This window comes from Ursus maritimus, unplaced genomic scaffold, assembly GCF_017311325.1.
Source record: "Ursus maritimus isolate PB19 unplaced genomic scaffold, ASM1731132v1 scaffold_34, whole genome shotgun sequence".
Classification (NCBI taxonomy): Eukaryota; Metazoa; Chordata; class Mammalia; order Carnivora; family Ursidae; genus Ursus; species Ursus maritimus.
The window spans coordinates 16970371-16994909 of NW_024426008.1; the positions used below are offsets into that span (position 1 = coordinate 16970371).

The 24539-nt window shown below is 41.7% G+C and overlaps 1 protein-coding gene across 1 annotated transcript in view; it reads left to right on the forward strand.

Moving 5' to 3' along the window:
* The window catches only part of TRPM3 (transient receptor potential cation channel subfamily M member 3), a 252456-nt gene that overhangs the window by 115020 nt on the left and 112897 nt on the right, over positions 1 to 24539 (forward strand). Inside the window, exon 10 of the mRNA XM_040620250.1 lies at positions 20406 to 20478. Within this exon, the coding sequence (XP_040476184.1) occupies positions 20406 to 20478 (73 nt within the window). The remainder of the gene's footprint in view (positions 1 to 20405; positions 20479 to 24539) is intronic.

The window sequence follows — 24539 nt, forward strand, 5'->3', positions numbered from 1 at the left end:
GACGGGGAGGCTGAAAATATAACCAAAAGAAATGTACGAAAGAGGGACTCAGCATTTCACTGTCCCTTGAATGTTCCCATGCATCTACGCATACATACTTTCAAGCCATGTGATGTTTCACTGCAATGGGCTGAAAAGGAAAAGGTTAAAAAGCAGAGAACCATCTCTCACTGATGTCCGGAAGTGAACAGCAGAGCGACAGGCTCAAAGACAGATGCTGGACAGAAAATAATTACTTTGCACCACTGTCACCTCGATTAAATGCAGTAGCTTTATAATTGCTAGCTAAAAATATACACCTTTGCATGCCGTCCTCCCATGCCTATTTTTGGGAATTTGACTTTCTTTAGCAGCTTGCTTTATTCCATGCTATTCTCCTGCTGGGCACCTAGGGAATTCTCTATTCAAAAAAGCAAAGTCCAAAGGAGCTGCTGATCAGTAATAGAATCTGTTTGGATCATCTGACCAATCAGTAGGTGCTCTTGCCAAAGCAGGAGAGAGGAAGGTCGAGGCTGGGTGGCAATTGCATCTCTTCGTAATCAGGTTCTTCCCACCCTCTCCTCTGAGTTGCTGGTTTTCCAGGAACTAAGAGATGAATTCTGACCTTTAGAGAACACAAGGGAGATGGGCCAACCGCCATGACTATTTCTTTCTGCTGGGCTTTTCTCTTCCTTCCAGCCCACTGAGTAGATGACCACGTGGCACCAACAAAGGGAAATGAGGCTCCCGTGACAGGGTGGCTGGTCAGGGAGCCTGAGAGCCATCAGGCCTCTGGTGGCACCGGCAGGCCTCTGGTGGCACCGGCAGGTCTCTGCTGCCCCACCCCTATCCAGCAGGTCTTTACTTGGGTGGAAGCCGTGGCCATGGGCATCAGCGATGAAACACTACCTCTGGCCTTGGTGTGCCTGCCATTCCTTCTTCTGTCCCTCCATAGAATCCTGGAAATTCTAATGAGCCACCTGGCAGAATGGGGAGGTCTTCACCCCTGTCGTGTCTGAGAGCGCAGCCTGGGAAAGCCAGCTCTGTGACTTTGAATGAGTTACTGGACTTTTTCAAGCCTCGGGTGTCTCTACTGGAACACAGGAATGATGACACTGAGGGTCATGCGGAAGAGTCCACGAGAGTCATAGGTACCGAATGTTTAGAGGCGCACCTGCACAGCACAGCTGCTATTATTTTCAGGAAGGGCTCATTTCCGCTCCCATCTTAGGCAGAGGTGCTGATTTTCCTTAGCAGCTGCTCCCCTTAAGAGTCTAGAAATGTTCACTGTCCGTACTCCCAGCAGGGAATAGCAGGAGGAGCTGAAATAAAATTAATTAGAAAATTTGCCGGCTAAAAAAAAAAAAAAAAATGACAATACCTAATTTACCGAAAGATCTCTTATACAGTAACGTCCACTACTCTTAGCCAGGAAATAAGAAATGGGGGGGGGAAAAAAGACTTCTCTGAATGTCAGCATTGATATCAGACAATCGGTGCACAAAATCCCACATGGTCATAGGCATGAAATGCCACAGAAACCACCACACTTCTACTCCAGCTTAGCCTGGTCGTCCTGCCCTTTGCAGCCAGAAAGCGGGAGGCATAATGAATGAGCCTTGTCAGAAGAGTTAGCCAGGCCGAGTGTCCAGAATCTATAAATAGCAGATAGAGGAGCTCTCAACGTGAGAAGGCTGGGCCATTTAGATAGCGGCCAAATAGGCCTACCTCTCTTGTCAACGAGAACACCACTAAATCATGTCACAAGAAAAAAAAAAAAAAGAATTTTCGTTGTATTTAATGTTGTCTAAGAAGACAGATGTGTCCATTCCATTGTAGAAAAGTTTCCACTCGAGAATTAATGCGTTTTTACTTGGCATTAAGGGATAATCCATACTTAACTAGAAAATTCTCTTCTGTGGAAGACTTCATTCTTTATATCTCTAAATAGGATAGATAATATTGTGTAACTGGACAATCAGTGTAACGGGTGTGTGGAAAAATGCTGGCATTTGATTGACGTGGTGATTACAAAGCCGAACATCTTTCTGAGGGTTCTCTGTGGGAACGCAGGGCTGGTTAGAAAGTACATTCTGCCGTCCAAGAGAAACACACTCAAATTGGTACAGAGTTGCGTTCGGGGACAATGGTTGGCATATTTAACATGGCCTAGTCACATGACTCAGAACCACTGTGTGCGTGTGTGTGCGTGTGTGTGCACACGCCTTCCTATGGCCGCGATAGGCAAGTGCATACGTGTAAAACCTCCCTCCAGTTTTGCAAAGCAAAAGAGAGCAGTTTGATGAGAGTTCTGTTTTCGGTCTTGGGGTTCTCCTCATACACACACATTGCTCTGCGGCAATTATACCCTTAAAAGCTATTGACAGCCTCTAAGGTTTGCCAGATTCAGACGCTCTCTTCAGAACCTCCCCAGGGCTGTGGCGTAGCTCTCCTGAGAGGCACTTTCACAGAGTTCATTCTTTCTGCTCACCAGTGCAAAGGTTTGGAGTGCATGTGGGCAACAGAGACTCCAGTAGTTTGGGTTTCAGTGCAAGGCCGAGCGCTGTCCGAATCACCCCCTGCCTGGCAGGCTCTGCGCCGGGTCAGACTTTGAGTCAAAAAGGATAGAAATTATGGATAAACTCCTCACCTTCCCCCAGATCATCCTGGCTTCTGTCTCTGTTAAGAGCAGCCCCACACTGTCAGCACCAAGGCTGAAAATCTAAGAGTCATCTTTGCTTCCTCCCTGACTCTTGACCCCTGAAGGTCAACCCACCTCGTGATTCTCCCTGACGCCCCTCGTGTGTGCCTCCTCCCCGTCATACAGCCACCCGCTAATCCAGGCCCTTGGTACTCATCTCAGGCCTGCTGCAACAGCTCTGAAGCCGGGCCCCAACTCCCATCCCCCCACCCCGAGATTAATTTGCACCTGATAGCCTTTGACTTCAGCAAGATAGCTTAGAGAGGCTAGGGGCACAGCCTTTCGAGCTGCACAGACCTGAGATCCAATCTTGCCGGTCATGTCCCAGCTAAGCACTCTGGGTAATCGGTTTAATCTCTTAGCCTCATAGGGTTGATGTGAGGATTCACAAGGTAACAGGTATAAGGTGCTGGGCACCAGGCCTTGTGTATTCTGAATTCAGTCCAAATTCCTTAAGCCTGAAGATCATTCAAAGCTTAGCCTCAACGTCCCCTTCTAGGCTTGCTTCATGAGTCACCCAGGGCTCCAGCTAAATTGAATATTTGTATGTAATGTTTTAATGTTTACTTCTCTCTTATTTTCTCTTACCCTTTTCGTCTTCCTGCTCCTCCCAACACCACACTTCTCTATTAAAATTCGAACTACCCCACAATACTCAGACCAAATCCTGGCCTCCTTGTCGAAGTCTTCTTGAGTCACACCAGCCAGAAATGACCTTTGTCTCTTTAGTCCTTATATTCTGAACCTAGATAGAATTTTCTCATGCTGTTCATCACAGGGTTCTGATTTTGAGCATCTTTGAATCTCTGTTTCTCCCCAAATGTTCTCCCGTTGGACATATGTGCCTATGACCTGGAACATATGATATGGAACAGTAAAGCAACTCTAAGGGAGATAGGGAGGAAAGAATTGCTCCACGTGAGACAAAAGTTATCCCTCCTAAACAGTCATGCTCCAAGAAGTCAACAGTCCTGACGTAGTGGCCTGTAGTTTGGTGGGGAGAGGGCAAGCGGTGGCCAGACCCTCGTTTGGCCTCAATTTATTATGCTAAGAGTTTTGACCCTGGGATAGTTAGCAGCTGTGGCTTGTGCAATGAGAAACAAGGAGAATGAACTCAACCATTCAATGGAAGGATACCGGGACATGTGTCCATTTTGGCCCAGGGAGGAGAAAGGGATTACTTGGGTTTAGAGAGAAACAATGGAGCTGGTAAACTGAATTGTGCTTTCCTCAAATCAGTCCCATTTGAGAGAACAGAAAACTCTTCAAAATGAGGTTCACTGTAGGCTGGTAGAATATGACAGTAGATGGGCCCTGGACTCATACTCCCTTTTACCATTGAACAAATGTCATGTCCTGCCATTGTCGGCCAGAAAATGCAGGGGAGGCCTTCCATTCTACCAGCTTTATTTTTAATTTGCCAGGCTGGTTTAAGGGGAAAACCTACTGGGGCTGCTTTTTGTTTCCCTTTGTATTTTCATTCTTGTCTTGTGACAAAGGAAGCTCTTGCTTCTCATTCTTCTAGAAATGAAGTTGTGGAGAGAGCACACACTGAAAATAAGACCTGCAAAAAGGAAGAGAGAAAAAAGGCAGCATCCCCAGGCTGGGCATTGTATACAGAAACAAGGGGTTTTCTCTGCCCCCGGGCCTGCCGGCCAGGCCCACAGGAACCAGGGGAGGAACGCAGCCCCGGGCAGGCAGGCAGGCAAACTTAAAGGCAGAGGAGGGCCTAGAGAAGGTCTGACTCTCAGTAAATAATCTTTGTCATTTTCTCTCTTAACTACCGTTGTTTTAAGACAGGAATCATCATACTAAAATACCTTCTTGTATCTCCACTTGCAGATGCTTTCAAATACATTCATTCAAACAAACACATAAAATTCAGGATTATCTTGGGTCAGACACATACTCCAGGATGTCCCAGCATTGGTCCAACATGTCCTTCCAACATGGGTTTGTGTACTCAACCACAAAGCCACCCGGGGGGGTTTCTTTCTTTCCCCTCTCGTTCAGGCTAGGAATTTAATTTAATATTGCTTCTTATGACCACATTGGGGAAGTTCTTGACCAACTGGCAGCATCAAATTTGCTTCTGATTAGCCTGCAGGGTACATGTGAAATGAGTCCTAATCCTTTAGCACCTCGGTGCCCTTGGAATATAGCGCTGAGCTTGTCTTGTTTTTACTGGTGAGACTGGGGATGGATATTAGGTGGAAACCTGACCGGCCTCTGGATGACAGACAATGCAGAGATACATAGATACCCAAACCCAGACGCTGAGCATCTAAGACCCCAGCTTTCTGGAATCCAATTAGGACAGTTCAGTCTCAGATATGTTAAAGACAAAAATATTCTGATGCTTGTTAAAGACAGTAAGGAAGCCTTTATTCAAGAAACTATGCACTGAGGTTTTGCAGCAGGAGAGAGGGATTGGGCTCAACTCTGGATAGAAAAAAGAAAAGTGAGAATTTAGGTTGAGGGGTAAAGGGAGGGGGTCAATGGATGGGAAATGACTAACAGGATAGGAGGATTCTTGCACAACAGACCTAACAAGGTTCTTGCTGAAGGCAGGCCATGGTGCTAAGATATCACTGGGGGATGGTAGTGGATAAGGAATTTGGCCAAATATAGAGCGTGATCAGACACTGAGGGTAGAGGATTCTTGCTAAAACAGGGCCATGTCAAGATGAACATGGAAGCCTGAAGTTTGGAGCCTGGTAGAGAAGAGGGTTCAGAGAAGCCAGGCTAAACTTTGGTCAAGGAGAGAGCCTTTGTCATACACTGTCCCCATCTAAAAACCACAGGCCAGATTTGAACTTGGAATGGATTCATTCCACAGCCATCGGGCACCCACAACATGCCAAGCATGCTACTGGGTAACAGGAATGTAGAGATGGAAGAAGGGTCCTTGCCTTCCAAGAAATCAGAGACTGTTGAAGGAGGGAGACAAGCAAACAGGAGACCATGCTCTCAAACCAGGCCACCTGGCTTTGAATGCACCCCAGCTTTTCCTGACTGCATGGCCTTCCAAATGGTATCTAACCTCCCTGGCCTCCAGGTCATCATCTGGGAAATGGGATCCTCATAGAAACTAGATGATAGATTTTTGTGGGGTCAGCCAAAGCCTGTCTGTGAACTGCTTTGCGCAGCGTTTGTCACGTTGTAAATACACAACAAACAACCTGAGTAGTATCGCTGTCACAGACGGTGACATGGTTTGTAGAATAGTGTCAGCACGGTGACAGAGGTGTCAGTACAGAGGACGGACACCTAACCCCAGGGAAGGCTGCTTTGACTGAAGACGGGCTCACAAGAGCTGATCCTTGAACGGTGCCTGAGAGGATGAGGGGCGGATAGTCAGGCAAAGCTGAAAGGACCAGACACATCATGAGGGAGAACAGAGAGGACAGAGCCACTGGCATGGGAGAGGGAGCAGGCCCAGGGAACATGCCCAGCTTAGCAAATGGGAAGGGAATGAACAATCATGAAGCCCACACGAGATACTAAGAACTGCGCTGTATGGTTTTAAAAGTTGATCCCACAGAAAGCTCTGCAATAATGCTGAGACCAGGAGCTCTCCCTGCTTCTCGCACAGAAAAACCTGAAGCTCAGAGACTTGCAGGAGCGCCTCGGCAGTAACCTGAGATTGCACATCTGTCAGCTGGCGTGATTCACTTTGGAGTCCGAAGGATTCTAAAGCTCGGTTCCATACACAGTCTGTCCTCTCTGAGCCAGAGCATAAACCGAGTCGGCATCGGGAGGGCTGTGGGGGGCTGTGAAACATACTCAGGGGCTAGACCAGGAAGGCCCCAGGGTTCACGGTAATGAGTATAGGTGTTACCCTGGGAGTAACAGCTCTTCCTGAACAGGGGAAGGGTTATGGCTAATTCCAGAGGCATTAGAGCTGGGCGTGTGAATATCACCAATATGGTATTCATTGCATGGACAGAGATTACGGAGCCTTGGCTCAACGACATAAAACGGGAACGTTTTAAGGATGGTAATTTGTTTCTGTGAGTTTGGCTTTTTTAGATTCCAAATGTAAGTGATATCATACAGTATTTGTCTTTCTCTGTCTCACTTATCTCACTTAGCATAATACCCTCAAGGCCCAGCCATGTTGCCACAAATGGCAGGATGTCCTTCTTTCTCAAGGCTGAATAATATTCCATTGTGTGTGTTATCATCCATTCATCTGTTGACAGACACTCAGGTTGCTTCCGTATCTTGGCTATGTGAATAATGCTGCATGAACACAGGAATGCAGATATCTTTTTGACATCCTGTTTTCATTTCCTTTGGATGTATCCTCAGAAGTGGGATTGCTGGATCATATCATTGGCTAATAGTACAGTGGTAATCCTATTGCAATATATAGTTGTATCAAATCAACACACTATACACCTGAAATGTATAAACCATTATGTCAGTTACATCTCAATACAAAATGGTAATTTGCCAAAAGCTAATGAACAGATGAGAGTGACACAGCAAACGGAAACAAGGTTTTCATGTGGTACCATGCACAAAAATCAAGGTCCCTTCTTAGGGACGTTCTTGAGGGAATTAATGTATCAGATAGAAAGCCAAGCCTATTAGATGCCCCCAGTGCAGATTTTCTGCCATTCTGAGCATGAAGAAAGAAATTGTGTGATCTCTCTAAGGCTAAAGAGAGCCCCAGTGATCACCTAGTCAAAGTTATTTTGTTGTTGTTGTTGATGGTAAAATCAAGATTCAGAGAAGTGAGGTGATGAGGCCGAGATCCTTTTGACATGTGACATCTGTCGTATGAAACTAACCTCATCCTGTCAGCCATACAAAGAAATCCCAGGAATCTGAAAGCATTCACACAGGCAGGTGGCGAGAGGGCTACACCAAGGACATCTGTCTACCAACTTCAGAAACTGACAACAAGGTCACTGCTGGGGGAGCTAGACTGGCTTAAGAGGGGAGACAAGAGAACCCCACCATCTGTAGCACTTGATGTTGCTTTCTTGGCTGTCTCTCCAGTGGGAGATCACAGAAGTATGTGGTGTCTTGATAAATTCAACAGGGAAGTCAGAAAAAAAAGATACAAAGCTATCTTGTAATGATGAAAAAAATAAAGCCACCCAAATAACCCCTAAAAGTTACTACAGCCCCAATAAGAAGCGCATATGGCATTGGCCTTTGAAAATCATCTGTGGTCCTACATATTCTCCTCAGAGAAATTTCTAATTATTTTTTTTAGTATGTAAGAAAATGCACATGAATCTAATAATGCGCTTCCTGAGATAGAAAATAATACTTCAGGTCAAATTGAATTTTCACCCATCTGTCTGGCTGACAAGATGGTAGATGACAAATATTCTTGATTCTGCTAGCCAAGGCCATGCGATATATAAAGAAGCTTCTAGAAATATTATTGCTGGACCTGTAGGATCTGTCATGTTGACACCCAGTGAGTTATATCACATGGTTATATAACAAATGAAAGAGGTAATGTCAATTGTCAGGAAAAGAACTGAAAGCAGGAGACAGCAGATGACAGGTTGTCATATAGTTCCAACCCCCCTAAAGAGCCCTGCTGAAATTTCTCCAAAGAATTAATAGATGAGGAATTTAGCCTGTTCCCATTTTTTGCCCTCATCACAAAATCAGCTGGGCTGCTTTTTCTGTCCTCCCATGTGTCACCTTAGGATCGCAAAGTGCCCCTCAGATTATGAAGGATGTGTCAGTCATGATCCAGGGAGCCTTGGTTGAGTTTCTGACCCATATTTAGCAGTTTCCTTACTGTGACATGACTGAACGTGCTAAGAAGTAAAAAAAAAAAAAAAAGAAGAAGAAGAAAGAAAGAGAAAAGAAAAGAAAAGAAAAGAAAAGAAAAAAACAAAAACAAAAAGAAGAAGTCTTCAAAGCTCATGTTTACCAAATGATTTCATTTGCACCTTCCAGTTCTTTAAGCCAGCCCTGCCCTGGGACCAAGGCAGCATGCTAAGGACTAAAGGAAATGTCAGGAAAGTGAAAGTAGGAGAAAGTGATGAGGTCATTCTGTTTTTCAAGACCCCTTTTCCCAAAAACAAGAGCCTAAACTCCTTCTGGTTGTTGGTAGTGCTGCAAATGGACAGCGGACAAGAGCTGATCCCGCTCAAAGCTCCTGTGTCTCTAGATCGGAAGGCCGCACTCTCAACGTGGAGTGCGCCGGTTTCCCCCTGCCATTTTGTACAACGAGCTTGATGAGAGTTGCCTCCCTCTGTCCAGCACCTTCACTGACCAGGTTGGAGGCCGTTACAGGAAATCTGGTTCAAGAACAACATAAGTGGTTTTTCTGTTGTTTTGTTTTGGGTTTGGGTTTTTTGATTTTGTTTTTGTTTCTGTTTCACTTCAACTCGCTTATTATGTACTGAAATACTCATTTCTAGCTGTGAGACAATTTGTGACAAGAGATCCAAGCTTTTGGGAATCTATCCTAAGGACAGAATGCCACATACAGATCAGGTTTTTAAATGATATTCATCCCATTGTTATTTATATCAGACATTAGGTGCAATATAAATGTCCAACAAAGGGGGTATTGATTAAGTGAGCTGTTCACATCTATTAGACCGAATGTTCTATAGATACTGAACATTATGCTTTTAGAAGAGTTCCCAATAATACAGGGACGTGCTTAGTTATAATGCTAAAGGAAAAGAAAATGAGAATACAAACTGGTACTTCACAAATATGCTGACCCCTCTACACACAACTATATATACTGTACTTAGGGGAAAAAAAGAAAAGAAAAAGAGACTTGAAGGAAATATACCAAGATATTAGCAGTTATCTTTGGGTAGGAGTTGGGATTTTGGAAATTATTTCTCATTTGACTTTTTCTAAACTTTCTACAATTTTTCATGACAGTCCGGCATGGTCATGCAATGCTTTTATAATAAGAAAAAAAATATTTATCATATTGGCACCAGTGGACTTCTGACCTCTGAATTGTATTTCTTAAGGGGAGAAACAAACACTGGTGTTCTTAATTAGGGTGGGAAAAAAGAGAAAGGGGAGTCAAGGGTTAGAGTCAAAAGAGCAAAACCTCCCCATTCTCTGGCACTCGAGTAATTGCCCGGTTGTGCATGCATGAAGGTCCCTTGAGAGAGCAGGACGTTATGGTAATGTGGGTGTGCTTTAATCTACTAAAAGCAGCACATACTGAATTGTGTCCCAAAAGTAGAGGGAACACATCTTTAAAATAAACTGGCAAATCGAATCAGTCAGTCAATACACTGGCAAATCCAATGTGTAATAAAATATCCTTTCAAAAGTCAAATAATGGTGTATTTTATCCAATGTGTAAATTCATACATCTGAGTCTTTTGAAAGAAGGGCATACTAGACTTACAGTAATTTCATCCAATTTCTCTCTCCATTAACATCACCTTTTATCAGCCGCTTCAATGAGACTGTGAATCTTGTTCAAAAATGTTACATGGAGAGTCAATATATGGTTTACATGGAACTCCATAACAAATAAGTACACTTATTTGGTATTAATTTTCTCACAAAAATTTTGAATATCACTTTCTGCTGATCTTTGGTTTGCTCATTTCCAGATGTGTTTGAATTTCCTCTGATTTCCTCCCCTCCTCCATATAAATCAGCATGTCTGTTTCCAAGCCAGCACCTTTGGCACAATGTCACCTTTAAGAACTTGGTCAACCAGAAGCACCAAGGTGACTCAGTCAGTTAAGGGTCTGACTCTTGATTGCGGCTCAGGTCATGATCTCAGGGTTATGAGATCAAACCCTGTGTCGACTCTGGTTAACATGGAGTCAGCTTGAAGATTCTCTCCCTCTTCCCCTCCCCCTGGTCTCTCTCTCTCTCTTAAATAATCTTTAAAAAAAGAAAGGGAAGAAAAAGAATTCTGTCAACCAAAGGGAGTTCATTCTCTCAGATGCTGGAAATAAAATAGTATATTTTAGGTGGATAGGATCTTATTCATCAAGTTGAGTTGTTGTCTTCCATGTGCCAAGTGACCTTTAGTCGTGCCAGAGTGAAAACTGAAGCCAGGATGTGCCCAAAGGCCTTTTGTGACCCACCACAATTCCTGTTTAGATCCTTATTAGGGGTCTTGTATCATTCTGCATCTTGATGAGCATGTATTTTTGCATTTCCTATTACTCAATTGTTTCAAATTATTTTGAGTATTAATATTTCATCAGGGAAATATTTTGCTTAGGTGGCGATTTTCTTAAAGATTTATTTATTTTAGAGAGAGAGCACATGCATGCGAGTGGGGGTGGGGGGGGCAGAGGGAGAGACTCTCAAGCAGAATCACCGCTGAGCAAGAAGCACCATGCAGGGCTCGATCTCACAACCCTGAGATCCTGACTTGAACCCAGATCAAGAGTCAGACGAGCAACTGACTGAGCCATCCAGGTGCTCCTCTGCTGGTGGTTTTTAAAAGTCACTGCATTGCGATGATTGAATGACTTCTGAGTCTAATCCTCTCTCTCTCTCTCCCTGCTCCTGTCCTCAGGAAACACATCTCCAGATTTTATTAAGAAATTGAATGAGTAAATAGGAAACATTTCGGATACAGTTCTTTTAAGGAAGTTTCAGATGTAGCATGTTTATGTCCTCAGAGTGATGGTTAACATTCTTATAGGTGGACTTTTCTAAATTCCTACAAAATCATAAGAATTTTGCTGATTATCTATTGGGTAGCTTTGGCATTTCTCTAAAATTCTCTGACATGTTCCAAACCACTTGTCAAACCCAGGTTTCGTCTCTTACATAGCTAACACTGCATGAAATGGTTGTGGAATGTTCCTTTCTGTTTTTGATGGATGGAGCCAAAGTGTCCTTGCAACTTACAGATATTTTTCAGCTTAATATCATGGTTATTTTCATTTTCAAAAGCTTGCCTCAATCTCCATGTTGATTTTCACAGAATCATTGCCAGCTGGGACATAAATATAAATCACAAATTAAGCTAATTAATAGACACCTTGAAAAGGAGTCAGTTTAATTTTTCCAGCATGTTTTTCTGTACCTTCATCTTCTTCTACGACAGGACCTGCTGGGTTTTAGAAGTGGAAAATCCATGATTAACTCAGCCACATATACTCTATTTTGTTATTTAAGTGGTGAATATACTTGTTTGTTGCCCAAAAGATGAACCAAACCATCTTCAAATAGAAAATTACTTCTCCCAAATCATTTTTATACTTCTGGGATTGTGTCATTTTTCTATAATACATTCCTGCTTTGAGTCTTTTTTCTATACTATGATTTAATCTACGTGGCACCGAAGTTTCAGGCACTTTGGTGAAACATACTTCTGGGTTAATCGGTGCTGCTTGTATCTCAAAAACGTCACATTCATAATAAGCCTCAAACAATTTCTAAAACCCGGGCAGCCCAGCTTCTATCTCATAATGTTTGACTAAGTAGTAATACAGTGTCCAGTCGTGTCTTAATTAAAATTGATGGTTAACACTTGAAATACGCTCCTGGTGTGTAGCTTAATGTGGCCGTTCACTTTAGCTGTGTTACCATTCCATACGCAATGTGGTACTTTTTCATTTAGCAGTTTCCTTAGCACAGCGACTTGGTAACAATTCATCTGCTCAGCAAACAACACTGAGCAAGGACGAGCTAGCGATCCTGTCTGCAAACAGATCTCTCTTTTATACAAAGAGACACTGCGGATAAGAGGGAGGGCTAAAGCAGAGCGCTGGACAGCCTCACAGAGTATGCGAGAGGCCCAAGGCGAAGCGAGGGTTCCGTGCCCGTTATACAAGAGGGCTTCCTCAGTGGCACACGTCAGATGAAAGATTTGTGGTTAGTTCTGCAAGTAGAGGGAAGGACACTCCAAAAAAAAGGGTGGGGGCGGGGGACTGAATAAACAACAGCTAAGAGGATAGAAACAACTTTGGGGGCCCTTAAAGGAACAAGTCGCTCAGCACAACTGGGGCATCAGGTGTGTGGGGCTGTGGCTGTGGTGGTGGGAGGAGCAGCAAGGGTGTAGCAGTGACCACCTATCAGCAAGAGATAAAACTAAGGGACTAGAGGGGTGTGATACTGGCATTCCGTGAATACTCTGCTAAGAATTTTTAGCAATGAGAGCGCTTGGGGGGCTCAGTTGGTGAAGCGTCTGACTTCAGCCCAGATCGTGATCTCAGGGTCCTGGGTTGGAGCCCTGTGCTCCTCAAGCTCCCTGCTCAGTGGGGAGTCTGTTTCTCCCTCTTCCTCTCCCTCTACCCCTCCCCCCACTAGTGGGTGCGCTCGCTCTCTCTCTCTCAGATAAATAAATAATTTTTTTAAAAACATTTTTAGCAATGGAAACCACTAAAAATTTTTGGTAAGGAGGGTGACATAACCAGGAAGATTCCTTGGGTAGCAGCATGGGGAGGACCAGTAAAGAAATTCCTGACTAGTTCTGAGTCCGCAGGCTGAATAATGGCTGTGACAGTGAGGACCAAGGAGGAGGAGGCTGTGAGGCTCCTGGACATACCATATATTTATTCACTTCCCTCTGTCTCTCCTGTGTAGAATGCACTAGAAGGAGGTAGGCTCCATGAAGGCAGGAATTGTCAGCCCTATTCACTGCTCTGTCCACAGCACCTCCAAGGTGTCTGGCACACAGATGCTCAATGAATCCGCGTTCTGTTACTCCCTTGTTTGCAGGGGATGTGGGTGACAGACAGGACTCCCTGACGCACAACTTTGAACAGGGTGTGAAATGAGAGCGAGAACGTAAACAGAGGAGCTGGTTGGCAGACAGGTTCGCGGGGCGGAGAACACGGGAATCTTGTCATTTGCAAAGAGCCTCCCTTCAATCTGAGAATCAGAATTGCATCTGGGCTAAGGCAATTTGTCCACAAGTGAGCTGAAAATAGAAGCTGTCAAACTGAATTTGGGGGAATGTTGTGGGTTTTTTAACAAAATGTTCGATGTTTGTTCTTTCAAATCTTGAAGAACAGTTTAATCTCCCTGTATTTCATAGCATTTTGACAAAATAACCAACCATGTCAAACAAATCCAAGAGTTACTTTTAGGGTACATGTTGAAATACCAGTTTTATCAAAAAGGGAAACCAGGCTTTATTTACTAAATCAATCGATCAATAAAATAGCTAGATAACTTCCACTTATACGTAATTAAAATTTTTTTCTATGAAAGGTACATTGATGAGATTTGATAGAATGAGCGTATGTGCCTCTCTCCCTTCCTGCTCCTCAAATGACAAAAAAAAAGGCAAAAATAACAACAACAAAAAATATATATATGTATTTGAAACAAATCCCTATCAGTGCTTAGCACAGAAGAAGGTGAAAAAGGATACCATGCTAGGAGACAAGAAATTTTGAATAATTTCTGAAATATTAAAAATAGGTACAGAAACTAGAATCTGCAAGGACACCTGGGTGGCTCAGTTGGTTAAGCAGCTGACTCTTGATCTCAGCACAGGTCTTAATCTCAGGGTCATGAATTCAAGCCCTGCATTGGGCTCCATGCTGGGTGTGGAGGCTGCTTACAAAAACAAAAACAAAAATTAGAGCTTGCAAATTCTTTTAGGAGAAAAATACATACCGTGAAGTTAAAAATAATTTCATCATTACCATGCAGGATCAGAATGAACAAAGGCAGGAAATAGGAGTGTTCTATAGACAGACTCAGCCGTGTGCACCCCATGTGCATTCCCTGCAATGGGGTTTATCATGACTGAAGACAGGCAGCCACCCCAATGTTCATTAGTAGAAGACTGGTTACATAAATCATACATGCGTATCAGGAAACGTTAGGCAGGCAACACGCAATGAAGCAGGCACTCTGCACGGCTGAGTGGAATGGTCTCCAGGATAGAGAGTCAAGTAAAGGGAAGCGTAATAATGTGTAAAGCTCGCTACCACTCGTGTTAAAAGGGAGAGGTGTGTGCATTTCTGTTTACTGACGCGTAGAACATCTCCAGAACCGCACATACTGCTTGCCTTGGTTAACAGGTGCTGGAAAACTGAGGACAGAAATGATACACTTCATTTTCACCATATATTTCTTTAGGCTGTTGGGATTTTTTTTTCTTTTTTTTTTAATAATAATTTTTTATTATATTATGTTAGTCACCATACAGTACATCCCTGGTTTTTGATGTAATGTTCCATGATTCATTACTTTCGTATAACACCCAGCGCACCATGCAATACGTGCCCTCCTTACTACCCATCACCAGTCTATCCCATTCCCCCACCCCCCTCCCCTCTGCAGCCCTCAGTTTGTTTCCCAGAGTCCATAGTCTCTCGTGGTTCATTCCCCCTTCTGTTTACCCCCCCTTCATTCTTCCCTTCCTTCTCCTACCGATCTTCCTACTTCTTATGTTCCATAAATGAGAGAAACCATATGATAGTTGTCTTTCTCTGCTTGACTTATTTCGCTTAGCATTATTCCTCCAGTCCCGTCCATGTTGCTGCAAATGTTTTTTGCCATATGCATATATTTTCTAAGCAAATACAATATTTTTAAAGGAAAAGAAAGGTAGAAGGGAAATGATAACATCTAGAAAATAGAAAACATAAAATAAGATGAAAAAAAGATGAAAGAAATCAGTAATCATATTAAACATAGCTGGATTCTTTTCTGCCTTTAAGAGAAAGATATTCTGATTCAGTGGGGGAAAAAAAAAGAACAATCTAGCCTTGCTGTTTACAAGATACACACCTAAAACAAAACGACCACAAAGTGACCAAAAACCCCCACAAACGCACAGATGGAATAACATATCATACACACTCTAAGCCCCCATAAGAGTATATATGGCAATTAAAATATTAACATAAAATAAAATAGAATACAAAGCAACAGCGTTAAATAGGAAAGGGAGATATTTTATGTTGATAAAAACTGCAACCCACCAAGAACAGACTGTCATGAACATTTATACATTTTTTAAAATCTTCAAAACATGCAAAGCAAAGACTGTTTACTTCAAAGGAATAATTGTGCAGTGTGTACTCATAATAGGAGATTTTAACATGCCTCTTGGAAATAAGTAAATATGTAGAGTATTTGAATAAAAAGTAAACGTAATCTGTATCTATATCAATCTACCTAAAACTCCGTACCCAGCAGATAGAGAAACCACACTTTTTTTTAAAGCAAAGTAGCATGTTTACAAAATGTTACAAATACACACACACACATTCTAACACTAAAAACAATTTTAAGAGAAAATAAGTGCCTTATATCTTAAAATGAATGAAAATGAGGGGCGCCTGGGTGGCACAGCGGTTAAGCATCTGCCTTCAGCTCAGGGCGTGATCCTGTCGTTATGGGATCGAGCCCCACATCAGGCTCCTCTGCTATGAGCCTGCTTCTTCCTCTCCCACTCCCCCTGCTGTGCTCCCTCTCTCGCTGGCTGTCTCTCTCTCTGTCAAATAAATAAATAAAATCTTTAAAAAAAAAATGTTTAAAAAAATGAATGAAAATGACATAATACATATAAAAACATGTGAGATAAATAATTTTAAATGCATTTATTAAGAAACAAGAAAGAATAAAAATAACGTAACCACAGCATCAACTTAAAGTTCTAGGAAAAGAATGGCTAAGGAAGCAAACACAGGAGAAATGAACGGCTGGTGATAAAGGCAGAAAATAATCACTTCAAATTATAAATAATAATACTGATCCATGAAATGAAAACCTGGTTCTTTGAAATGACCATGATTTTGGTTAAGTTAAAAATAAAGAAGAATAAAAAAATCCATATAATTCTAGACATAAAGGCGATTTTTAAAACAGTAAGAGAATTCTGCATGTAACTGTGTACCCATGAACTTGAAAATCTAGATGAAATATTTGATTACATAGGAAAATACATGAAACTGAGGGAAAGCAGAAAATCTAAATTGATCAATGATTGCTGGAAAGTGTATAAAGGTGATCAGTGTTCTAGCCCTAAAAACACTTCAGTGCTAGTTAGTTTATAGACACCCTTCTAAACCTGCCAGAAGCAGGAGAATTCTTTTGTTACATACACTGTTCTGGGGCATAAGTCAATAACAAAGTCTTTCCAATTCATACCGAAAACTTAGTGCAACTCTAATACCAAAATGAGGCAAGACTGATGACACGTACCGACCTCATTTCCAAACATAGTTGCAAAGACCCTGGATAAAATACGGTGTTGTTAAAGAATATATACATCAATACCAATGAATTTTTTTATCAACCTATCATACTCCTAAACTACTATTTTGATTCACAGCCCCACCAGGAATATTTAAGAATACCTGATTTTCTGCATCTCTGCCAAACTTAGGGTTGGTAGAATGGCTCTGATTTTATTTTATTTGACCTTTTTTCCCCCCGCTGAGGTTCGATATATACATCATGTAATTGAGATTTTAAAATGTTTTAAATTTCAAATAAAAAGGTTGTAGAGTAGTGATGAAGACATAAAATATCTCAGGTCGGCTCAAGGCAAAATTATGAAATAAACTTTGTCTTTGGATCCTCCCCCCTCTCCTTAGTGCTTCCTTCTCGTCTTGAATGGGGGCGTGGACAGGTAGGCAGCCATTCCCTCCACATCAGTTTTCCAGAAAAACTATGAAGCCCTGCCATACAATTCCACTTCAGGCTCCTTGACAAACAAAAACACAGGGGAGCGCCTGGGTGGCTCCCGGGCGGCTCCGTCAGTTAAGCATCTGACTCTCGGTTTTGGCTCAGGTCCTAATCTCAGGGTCACGGGTTCAAGTCCCACGGTGGCTCTGCGCTCAGGGTAGAGTCTGCTTGAGATTCCCTTTCCCCCTCTCCTTCTGCCCCTTTTCTCTCTCTCTCTCTCCCTAAAATAAATAAATAAATCTTTAAAAACAAAAACATGTATCTATGTCTCCACTGCCTCTTGTCCCAAATCCATTAGAAACCCTATATTATACACCTTCCTTTCTGCCTCCTCAAATCTGCTCCTAGGAAGGCCTGATAATGTTATATTTCAGAGTAAATTTTTCTATTTCCTGCCTCAGAAAAATTTGCATAAGAAATGTGATCTCTAATTAGGCAGTAAAATGTCACCATCTACAGAACAAGTAGGTCCCATGTTTAAGGAATTCTGTTTGATGCCTAAGTTTTAAATTCTTCTAAAACAATGAGCTCATATATTATCCTGATTCTCCTCAGCTTGCTCCCCGCTAAAGACACAATAATACCTTTCAGTCCATAGCCGGCCTGGCTCAAAGAACTAATCCGTAGGGTTGGCCAAGCTCCACTCCTGCCCCCTGATTCTTAATTCTGTGGACCTTAGACTGTCTTCCCAATTCAGGCACCTGTTCCTGAGTTCAGAACCAAGAAGAGCTGCTACTCTTCTTCCAAGCGGATTTTGTGGGGGCATCAGTAGCCATTTGGGAGGATGTCCTGTTGACCCTTTGCCAATTATAGCCGTGCAGAAGCAGATTTCAGTGCAAATCTAACGGAGCTGGGGCACGCCTCCACCCAATGGTCCTTACCAGAGATCATAACTTTGGCCCATGAGCCAAACACAGTGTGTAGATAGATTCTGTTTGACTCTATTTTTCATGTTTTTAAGTTCAAATACCTACAAAGGCATTTCAGTCTACAATCTCTGCCTTACACTCATCCTACACTCTGACCTCAGGATATAAAGAATCAGGATACAAAAGAATTAAGCAGCCTACAAGTCAGATGTTTGTATGATCTTTCTTCCCCTCTCTTCATCCCTGTGTTTAAGGCGCAAGACAAAAATGTGAGAGCTCTTGAGTTCTAATCACAACTCTCCTAACTAACCCATGTTGTGACCTTAAGCAAGTTACTTTGGATGGTGGACTAGATTTCTAAGGCAACTGACAGTTTAACAGTCCCTGAGTCTGTGTCTACTCTCTCCCTCGTGGTAGCAAAACTTAAATAATATATTAGCAAATGCTATAAAGTTTGCTTCCTATGTAGTTGGAGACAGACAAGCACTATTATTTTCCCATTTTACAGCTAAAGAAACGTGAAGCCTAAAGCAGCTGAAAAAAACAGTAATTCAGTGTAGATATTCAAATAATCTTTGGCTTCCTTAAGTAGCTTCCCTCTGACTTGGAGAAAAAAATCTTTGTTATTGTTCAGCCTTATTTTGGGACTTTGTATTAATTCAGCATGTGTTATTCCTTTGTTGCTGTCTTTCCTCTCCTTCCTGTTATTCATCCCTGGAGAATACTTTTCTCCCCTGGATTACCAAAAGGAAAGATGTTATTGTATTGTCTGTTTTCCCCTTCTTACAACCTGGAAATAATTGCTAAATTATTCTCAAGGGAGTTCAAGGGGGTTTTGTTTGTTTGTTTGTTTGTTTCTTTAAATTCAATTTTATTAACATATAGTGTATTATTAGTTTCAGAGGTTGAATTTAGAGATTCATCAGTTGCATAGAACACCCAGTGCTCATTCCATCAAGTGCCCTCCTTCCTCCTTAATGCCCATCACCCAGTTACCCCATCCCCCTACCCACCTTCCCTCCAGCACCCCTCAGTTTGTTTCCTAGAGTTAAGAATCTCTTATGGTTTGTCTCCCTCTCTGTTTTTCTCTTATTTTATTTCTCCTTCCCTTCCCCTGTGTTCATCTGTTTTGTTTCTTAAATTCCACATATGAGTGAAATCATAATGACATTTGCCTTTCTCTGACTGACTTATTTCACTTAGCATAATACGCTCTAGTTCCATCCACATTGTCGAAAATGGCCTTCTTTATCCATTCATCTGTCAATGGACATCTGGGCTCTTTCCATACTTCAGCTATTGTGGACATTGCTGCTATAAACATTGGGGCACATGTGCCCCTTTGATTCACTATGTTTGTATCCTTTGGGTAAATACCTAGTAGTGCAATTGCTGAGTTGTAGGGTAGCTCTATTTTTAACTTTTTGAGGAACCTCCATACTGTTTTCCAGAGTGGCTGCACCAGTTTGCATTCCCATCAGCAGTGTAAGAGGGTTCAAGGGGGTTCAAGGTTAGTGAGAAGACTGAAGGATCTAGAGCCATCACAATGTCGGAACCCTTCATAACTATTGCTGAGGAGTAAGTGTGGTGATGGCTATATCGCACACAGGCGTATACATACACACGTGCACACACACATACACATGCATACACAGTAGGACCACTTACTGAAGGGCGTACTAAACTAGCTACTTTTATTTTTTTTTTAAGATTTTATTTATTTATTTGACAGAGACAGCCAGCGAGAGAGGGAACACAAGCAGGGGGAGTGGGAGAGGAAGAAGCAGGCTCCCAGCGGAGGACCCTGATGTGGGGCTCGATCCCAGAACGCTGGGATCACACCCTGAACTGAAGGCAGACGCTTAACGACTGCACCACCAGGCGCCCCTAAACTAGCTACTTTTAAACACTTAATTTCTCAACTTACAGTTTAAATCACAGCTTACACATTTTTGTAAATCCAGCAAGTTTTAATTTTAACACTGAGATGATAGAAGAGGACATTTTCATCGGTCTCTGGTTTCTCTCCATTGTAAACATAATCAGTGTAATTATGTGAGGTGGTCTCTGTTAAGAGGCTATGAGACATCTTCCTCTTCATGAACTGCAGAACCTCTAGCTGAATTCTTGCTCTGTCTGCTTCCCGTGTGGTCAATAATCTACCTTATAGATGTTAAGATAGTCTGTATTCAGATATGGTCTCATTGGTTGAATTTCGCTGGGGGAAAAACATGCATTGCTAATGGTCACCTTGTCTCAAATTGCAGATTACGGTATTTCGGATGGGATCAGAAGGACACCAGGACATTGATTTAGCTATCCTGACAGCTTTGCTCAAAGGTAAAAGAGTTTCTGTGTCCAGAGAGTGAAAATATAATTTAAATGGATTAACAGAGCAACTTTGTCTCCTCATAGTAGACATAATCCCAAATGATACCGTGACATCCAATTATTGATAACATAAGGACTTCTCCTAGAAGACGTTGTTCCTGCTATTAAATTCTTCTATGATAAAGCTGTCAAAGTATGACTCAATTTCATAAGATTTAAATATATTATAATGCAGTCCTGTCCATTGAGTCATAAAAATATACAAAGTAATCTAATGTAATATGTAAGACACTAAGTTACTGAAGTCATTTAATAATTATTACCTGTCAACTTTCAAAAACCATTTAATATGGCATAGATGATAGATATAGAGATATTATAATGCATTAAAAATGAAAAATCAAAACCACTGAGAGGAAAGGAGTAAGAAATAAACAAAAAAAAAATAGGCTACTGTACTTGCTATAATGGAACATTAAATTTAGCTCTAAGTTTCCTTGAAGTCCAGGCAAAAATAGAAATGCCCTGGATTTTATGATTTTCCTTGAAGGTGGATGTTTGTCCTATTCTCTAGTTCCCTTGCTATCAAGAGGTCTCACTACATGTGCTCAACCTTGGAGCCATATTCAAGAGAAGAGCAGTTTCCTCTGGGCTCCACAGATCAAATTCTGCCCTTAATGTCCCTTAATCGGTCTATACATTTAACCCATTAAAATAAACAAAACGAAGTTATCTCTGTTCATCACTGAACTGAACACTAGAACTGTAAGATGAAACAAAACCACAAATCTTGTTGACTGTGGTTCTGAGTTCGAGATGTCCCCCTCGTTCTCCCCGAGCCCCATACTTTGCCTGCTGCCCCATTTATCACAAGGCTGGTGACTGCCTGTTTGTAAGCCTTCCTGGATCATAAGCTCTGTGAGGACAGAGAATGTTTCTTATCCATGGGTGGACAGGAAACATCTCAGCACCTCACATAATCCCTCATACATGGCAGTGTTCAGTTCATTTTTGTTGAATATATGAAGGAATGGATTACTGAAAGAATGATTGCTTAATGGTTCACTGATAGACTTAAATTCCAAAATTGAAATTCAGAATAGCAACAATTGTGTTCTATTTTCCAGTCTCCTTACCCCTTTTCCACCATCAGTACTTCCTTGAATACCCATCCTGTGGCAGCCATGATGCCTGGTGCTAAGCTTTTTACAAATACTATAAACATTAATTATTACAGCAGCTGTATTGTGTAGCAGCTATCTTTAATCCCCATTCTACAGACAGGTAAGTGGAGCTACGAGATTTAAGCAACTTGTTCAGGGTTACCATGCTATTAATAAGCCTGAACTTAGATCTAGGCCCGTCTAACTCTTCACTGCGCCACATATGGCCTTGATGCTAGAAGCCATTGATGCTAGAAGCCATTGATCCCCTCCATGTATGCCCCAAAGGTGTGTTTGCACGTTTGTTCAAAATCCCAATCACATTTCAAAAATTCACAGTGCCGCAAGGCGTATCATGTGTCCCAGGTTGAGAACCTTTGCTCTAAAGCATTTCATTCCAGTGAACTGACAAAGCCATGAAGAAGAAAGAATTCATGCACGGGACCATGCGTGGGCTGAACCATAAAGCACACTCTGGCCTCCATTCTCCATGTGTCAGAGATCAAATTAAAAGTTTGAGGAAAGAAATTCTCTAATATTTGCTATTCTTCCATGAAAATAAGAAAAAGGAATAAAGCCAGGAACTAACCCTTATTGAAGACTTGCTTAGTGCCAGATGCTGTGTCAGATACCTTCTATGTATAAATTCATTTAATCTTTACAAGTTTGATGACCAGATCATTACAAGACCCGTCTTATCAATAAGGAAATCAAGACACAGAACAATTCAGTTACACGCTCAAGATAAGCCGGCCAGGAAGTAGCAGAGACAGGCTGCCCATCACTTACACAAGCCACCAAGGCATCCCTATTGCCATGATAATAAGAAGTTCCACTTCTTATTATCAAATGGAGGAGTGGCCCCGTTATTGGTTAAAAACATATAAGCCATCACAGTATCTTCTACTGAAAATATTTACTTCTGCTTTCACCAGTTCGTGGCTTAAATTTGTTTCACCTGTAGATCAATCTTAGAATTTGTCATAATGTAGAATAGTTGTTTTCTGACTGTGCATGATAGACCGTAAGAAATACATTTTATATTGTAACCAAATAGTTATACATATGTTTTTAGAAAGCTGAAGTTAAAGTACATGAAATTATATTTACCTCGTGTGCAATGAAATTGGATATTTTGTATTCTGTTCTCTTTAATACTGATTATATCCCACTAAATTGATTTCATGACCCACTAATGGGTCATAACCTGCAGTTTAAAAAACACTGCCATACTAGATTAAAGGAAATTATGATTGCTCTAAGAAATTAACATTTCTAATCATTATAATGAATATTATTTATGCAACAGTTGATGCTAATGGGAATTTCTGCCATTAAAAGATTATGATGTGTCAACTGTATTTTGCAAAGGCTTTTAAATGCTCTCTGATTATGACCCAGTTGATTTGCGAAGGATGTCAAGCTTAATCCTTTTGCTGACTTTCTTGGTGGCCAAGAGCATACTTCTATCAGTTTCAAATTCTTTACTTTGTTGAATTATGCTTATGTATTTTTTTTAATTATGCCTGGGCACGTAACATGGTTTAACACTTAATTTTTACAATTATACTTAGTTTTCAATTATCTCATGCATGAGGAATTTTTTACAGTGAAGTTTTTATTCCTGCCATCACCTGAGAAAACTAGAAATTAGATAAGAGAAGGGAGAGGAAGCCATGGAACTAAACACTGACCCATAAATCCAGAGCCCAGCAAAGAAAAAAAAAAAAAAAAAAGAATGTATAAGGAACCAGGTGATCATGGGAAAATTCTACCTTTGCCAAACCCATTGGGTTTGGTTTTCTTCAGTATTTGTATATATTAAAGGATACTGCTAACAGGACACAGACTTATTGTATATCTGTTCAAAAATGAAGAAAGAAGGGGATAATATAATGTTGTTCCAGAGGTCTTAGAGGCTCACAGTTTCTTTTGACCTGGGGTAGCTTTTGAGAATACCACATACGTATTTCACTTTAAGGTAACTACTCTCCGAGAGCGGTGGGCCGAGGCTAGAATCTGTCCACCCTTCACCCTTCTCCTTTCCAGCTCTCACCCGCCACACATACCCAAGAGGACCCAAGGAAAATGCAGAGAAAATGCGGGATGTTGACTGTTCAGATAAACAACAAATAAATTTTTAGCATAAGCATGTCCCAAATATAGCCTGGGACATACTTAGACTAAAAAAGCTGTTTATTATTTATCTGAAATTCAACCTTGACTGGGAGTGTTGTATTTTTATTTCCTAAATCAGGCTTACCTGAGAGAGGAGGCCTGATGCCGTGAATATTTCTGGACCTCAGATACCTTGAGCCGTTCTAGGGGAAGAGTACTCAAAAACCTGGGGAAATCACCTAGTCCCTCTCTGTCTGCCTCCTTCTCAGCCTGGCCCTGCCTCAATCATAGCAACCAGAGGTTTCACTGGAAACAACCCCAAACTTACCTTCGTAAACTATCCGGTGATTACAAACCTGCTCTCAGTCACCTTATCCTGGCTGACATGCGCATGCCCCTTGCTTCAGCCCCTCCGGCTCCAGGCTCAATAAAGCCAGAAAACATCTGCTCATCACAGGGTCCCTTGACCCTCTCTGTGGATATAATTACTTCCAATTTTTAAAAATCTTCTCTTGTGCACTCAGAGGCCAAATCACGTGGGTGTGTACCCTTTCATTTCTATGCATGTACTGAAGTATAGTATGTGGCAGTCACTAGCCTCCACGTGCAAGAAATTCTTTTCCTCTGGGTTTAAGCTGCGCTGGTAAAGAAATTCTTCTGTGGCATGGGAAAAGACCTTTATCGCTGACTTCTTTTTTCTGGAAAGCATTTTTTTTAAAGCTTAAAGGGACTGCAAAACTCTATGTTCCTCCTCAAAACTGCCAAGGTCATCAAAAACAAGAGTAGTTT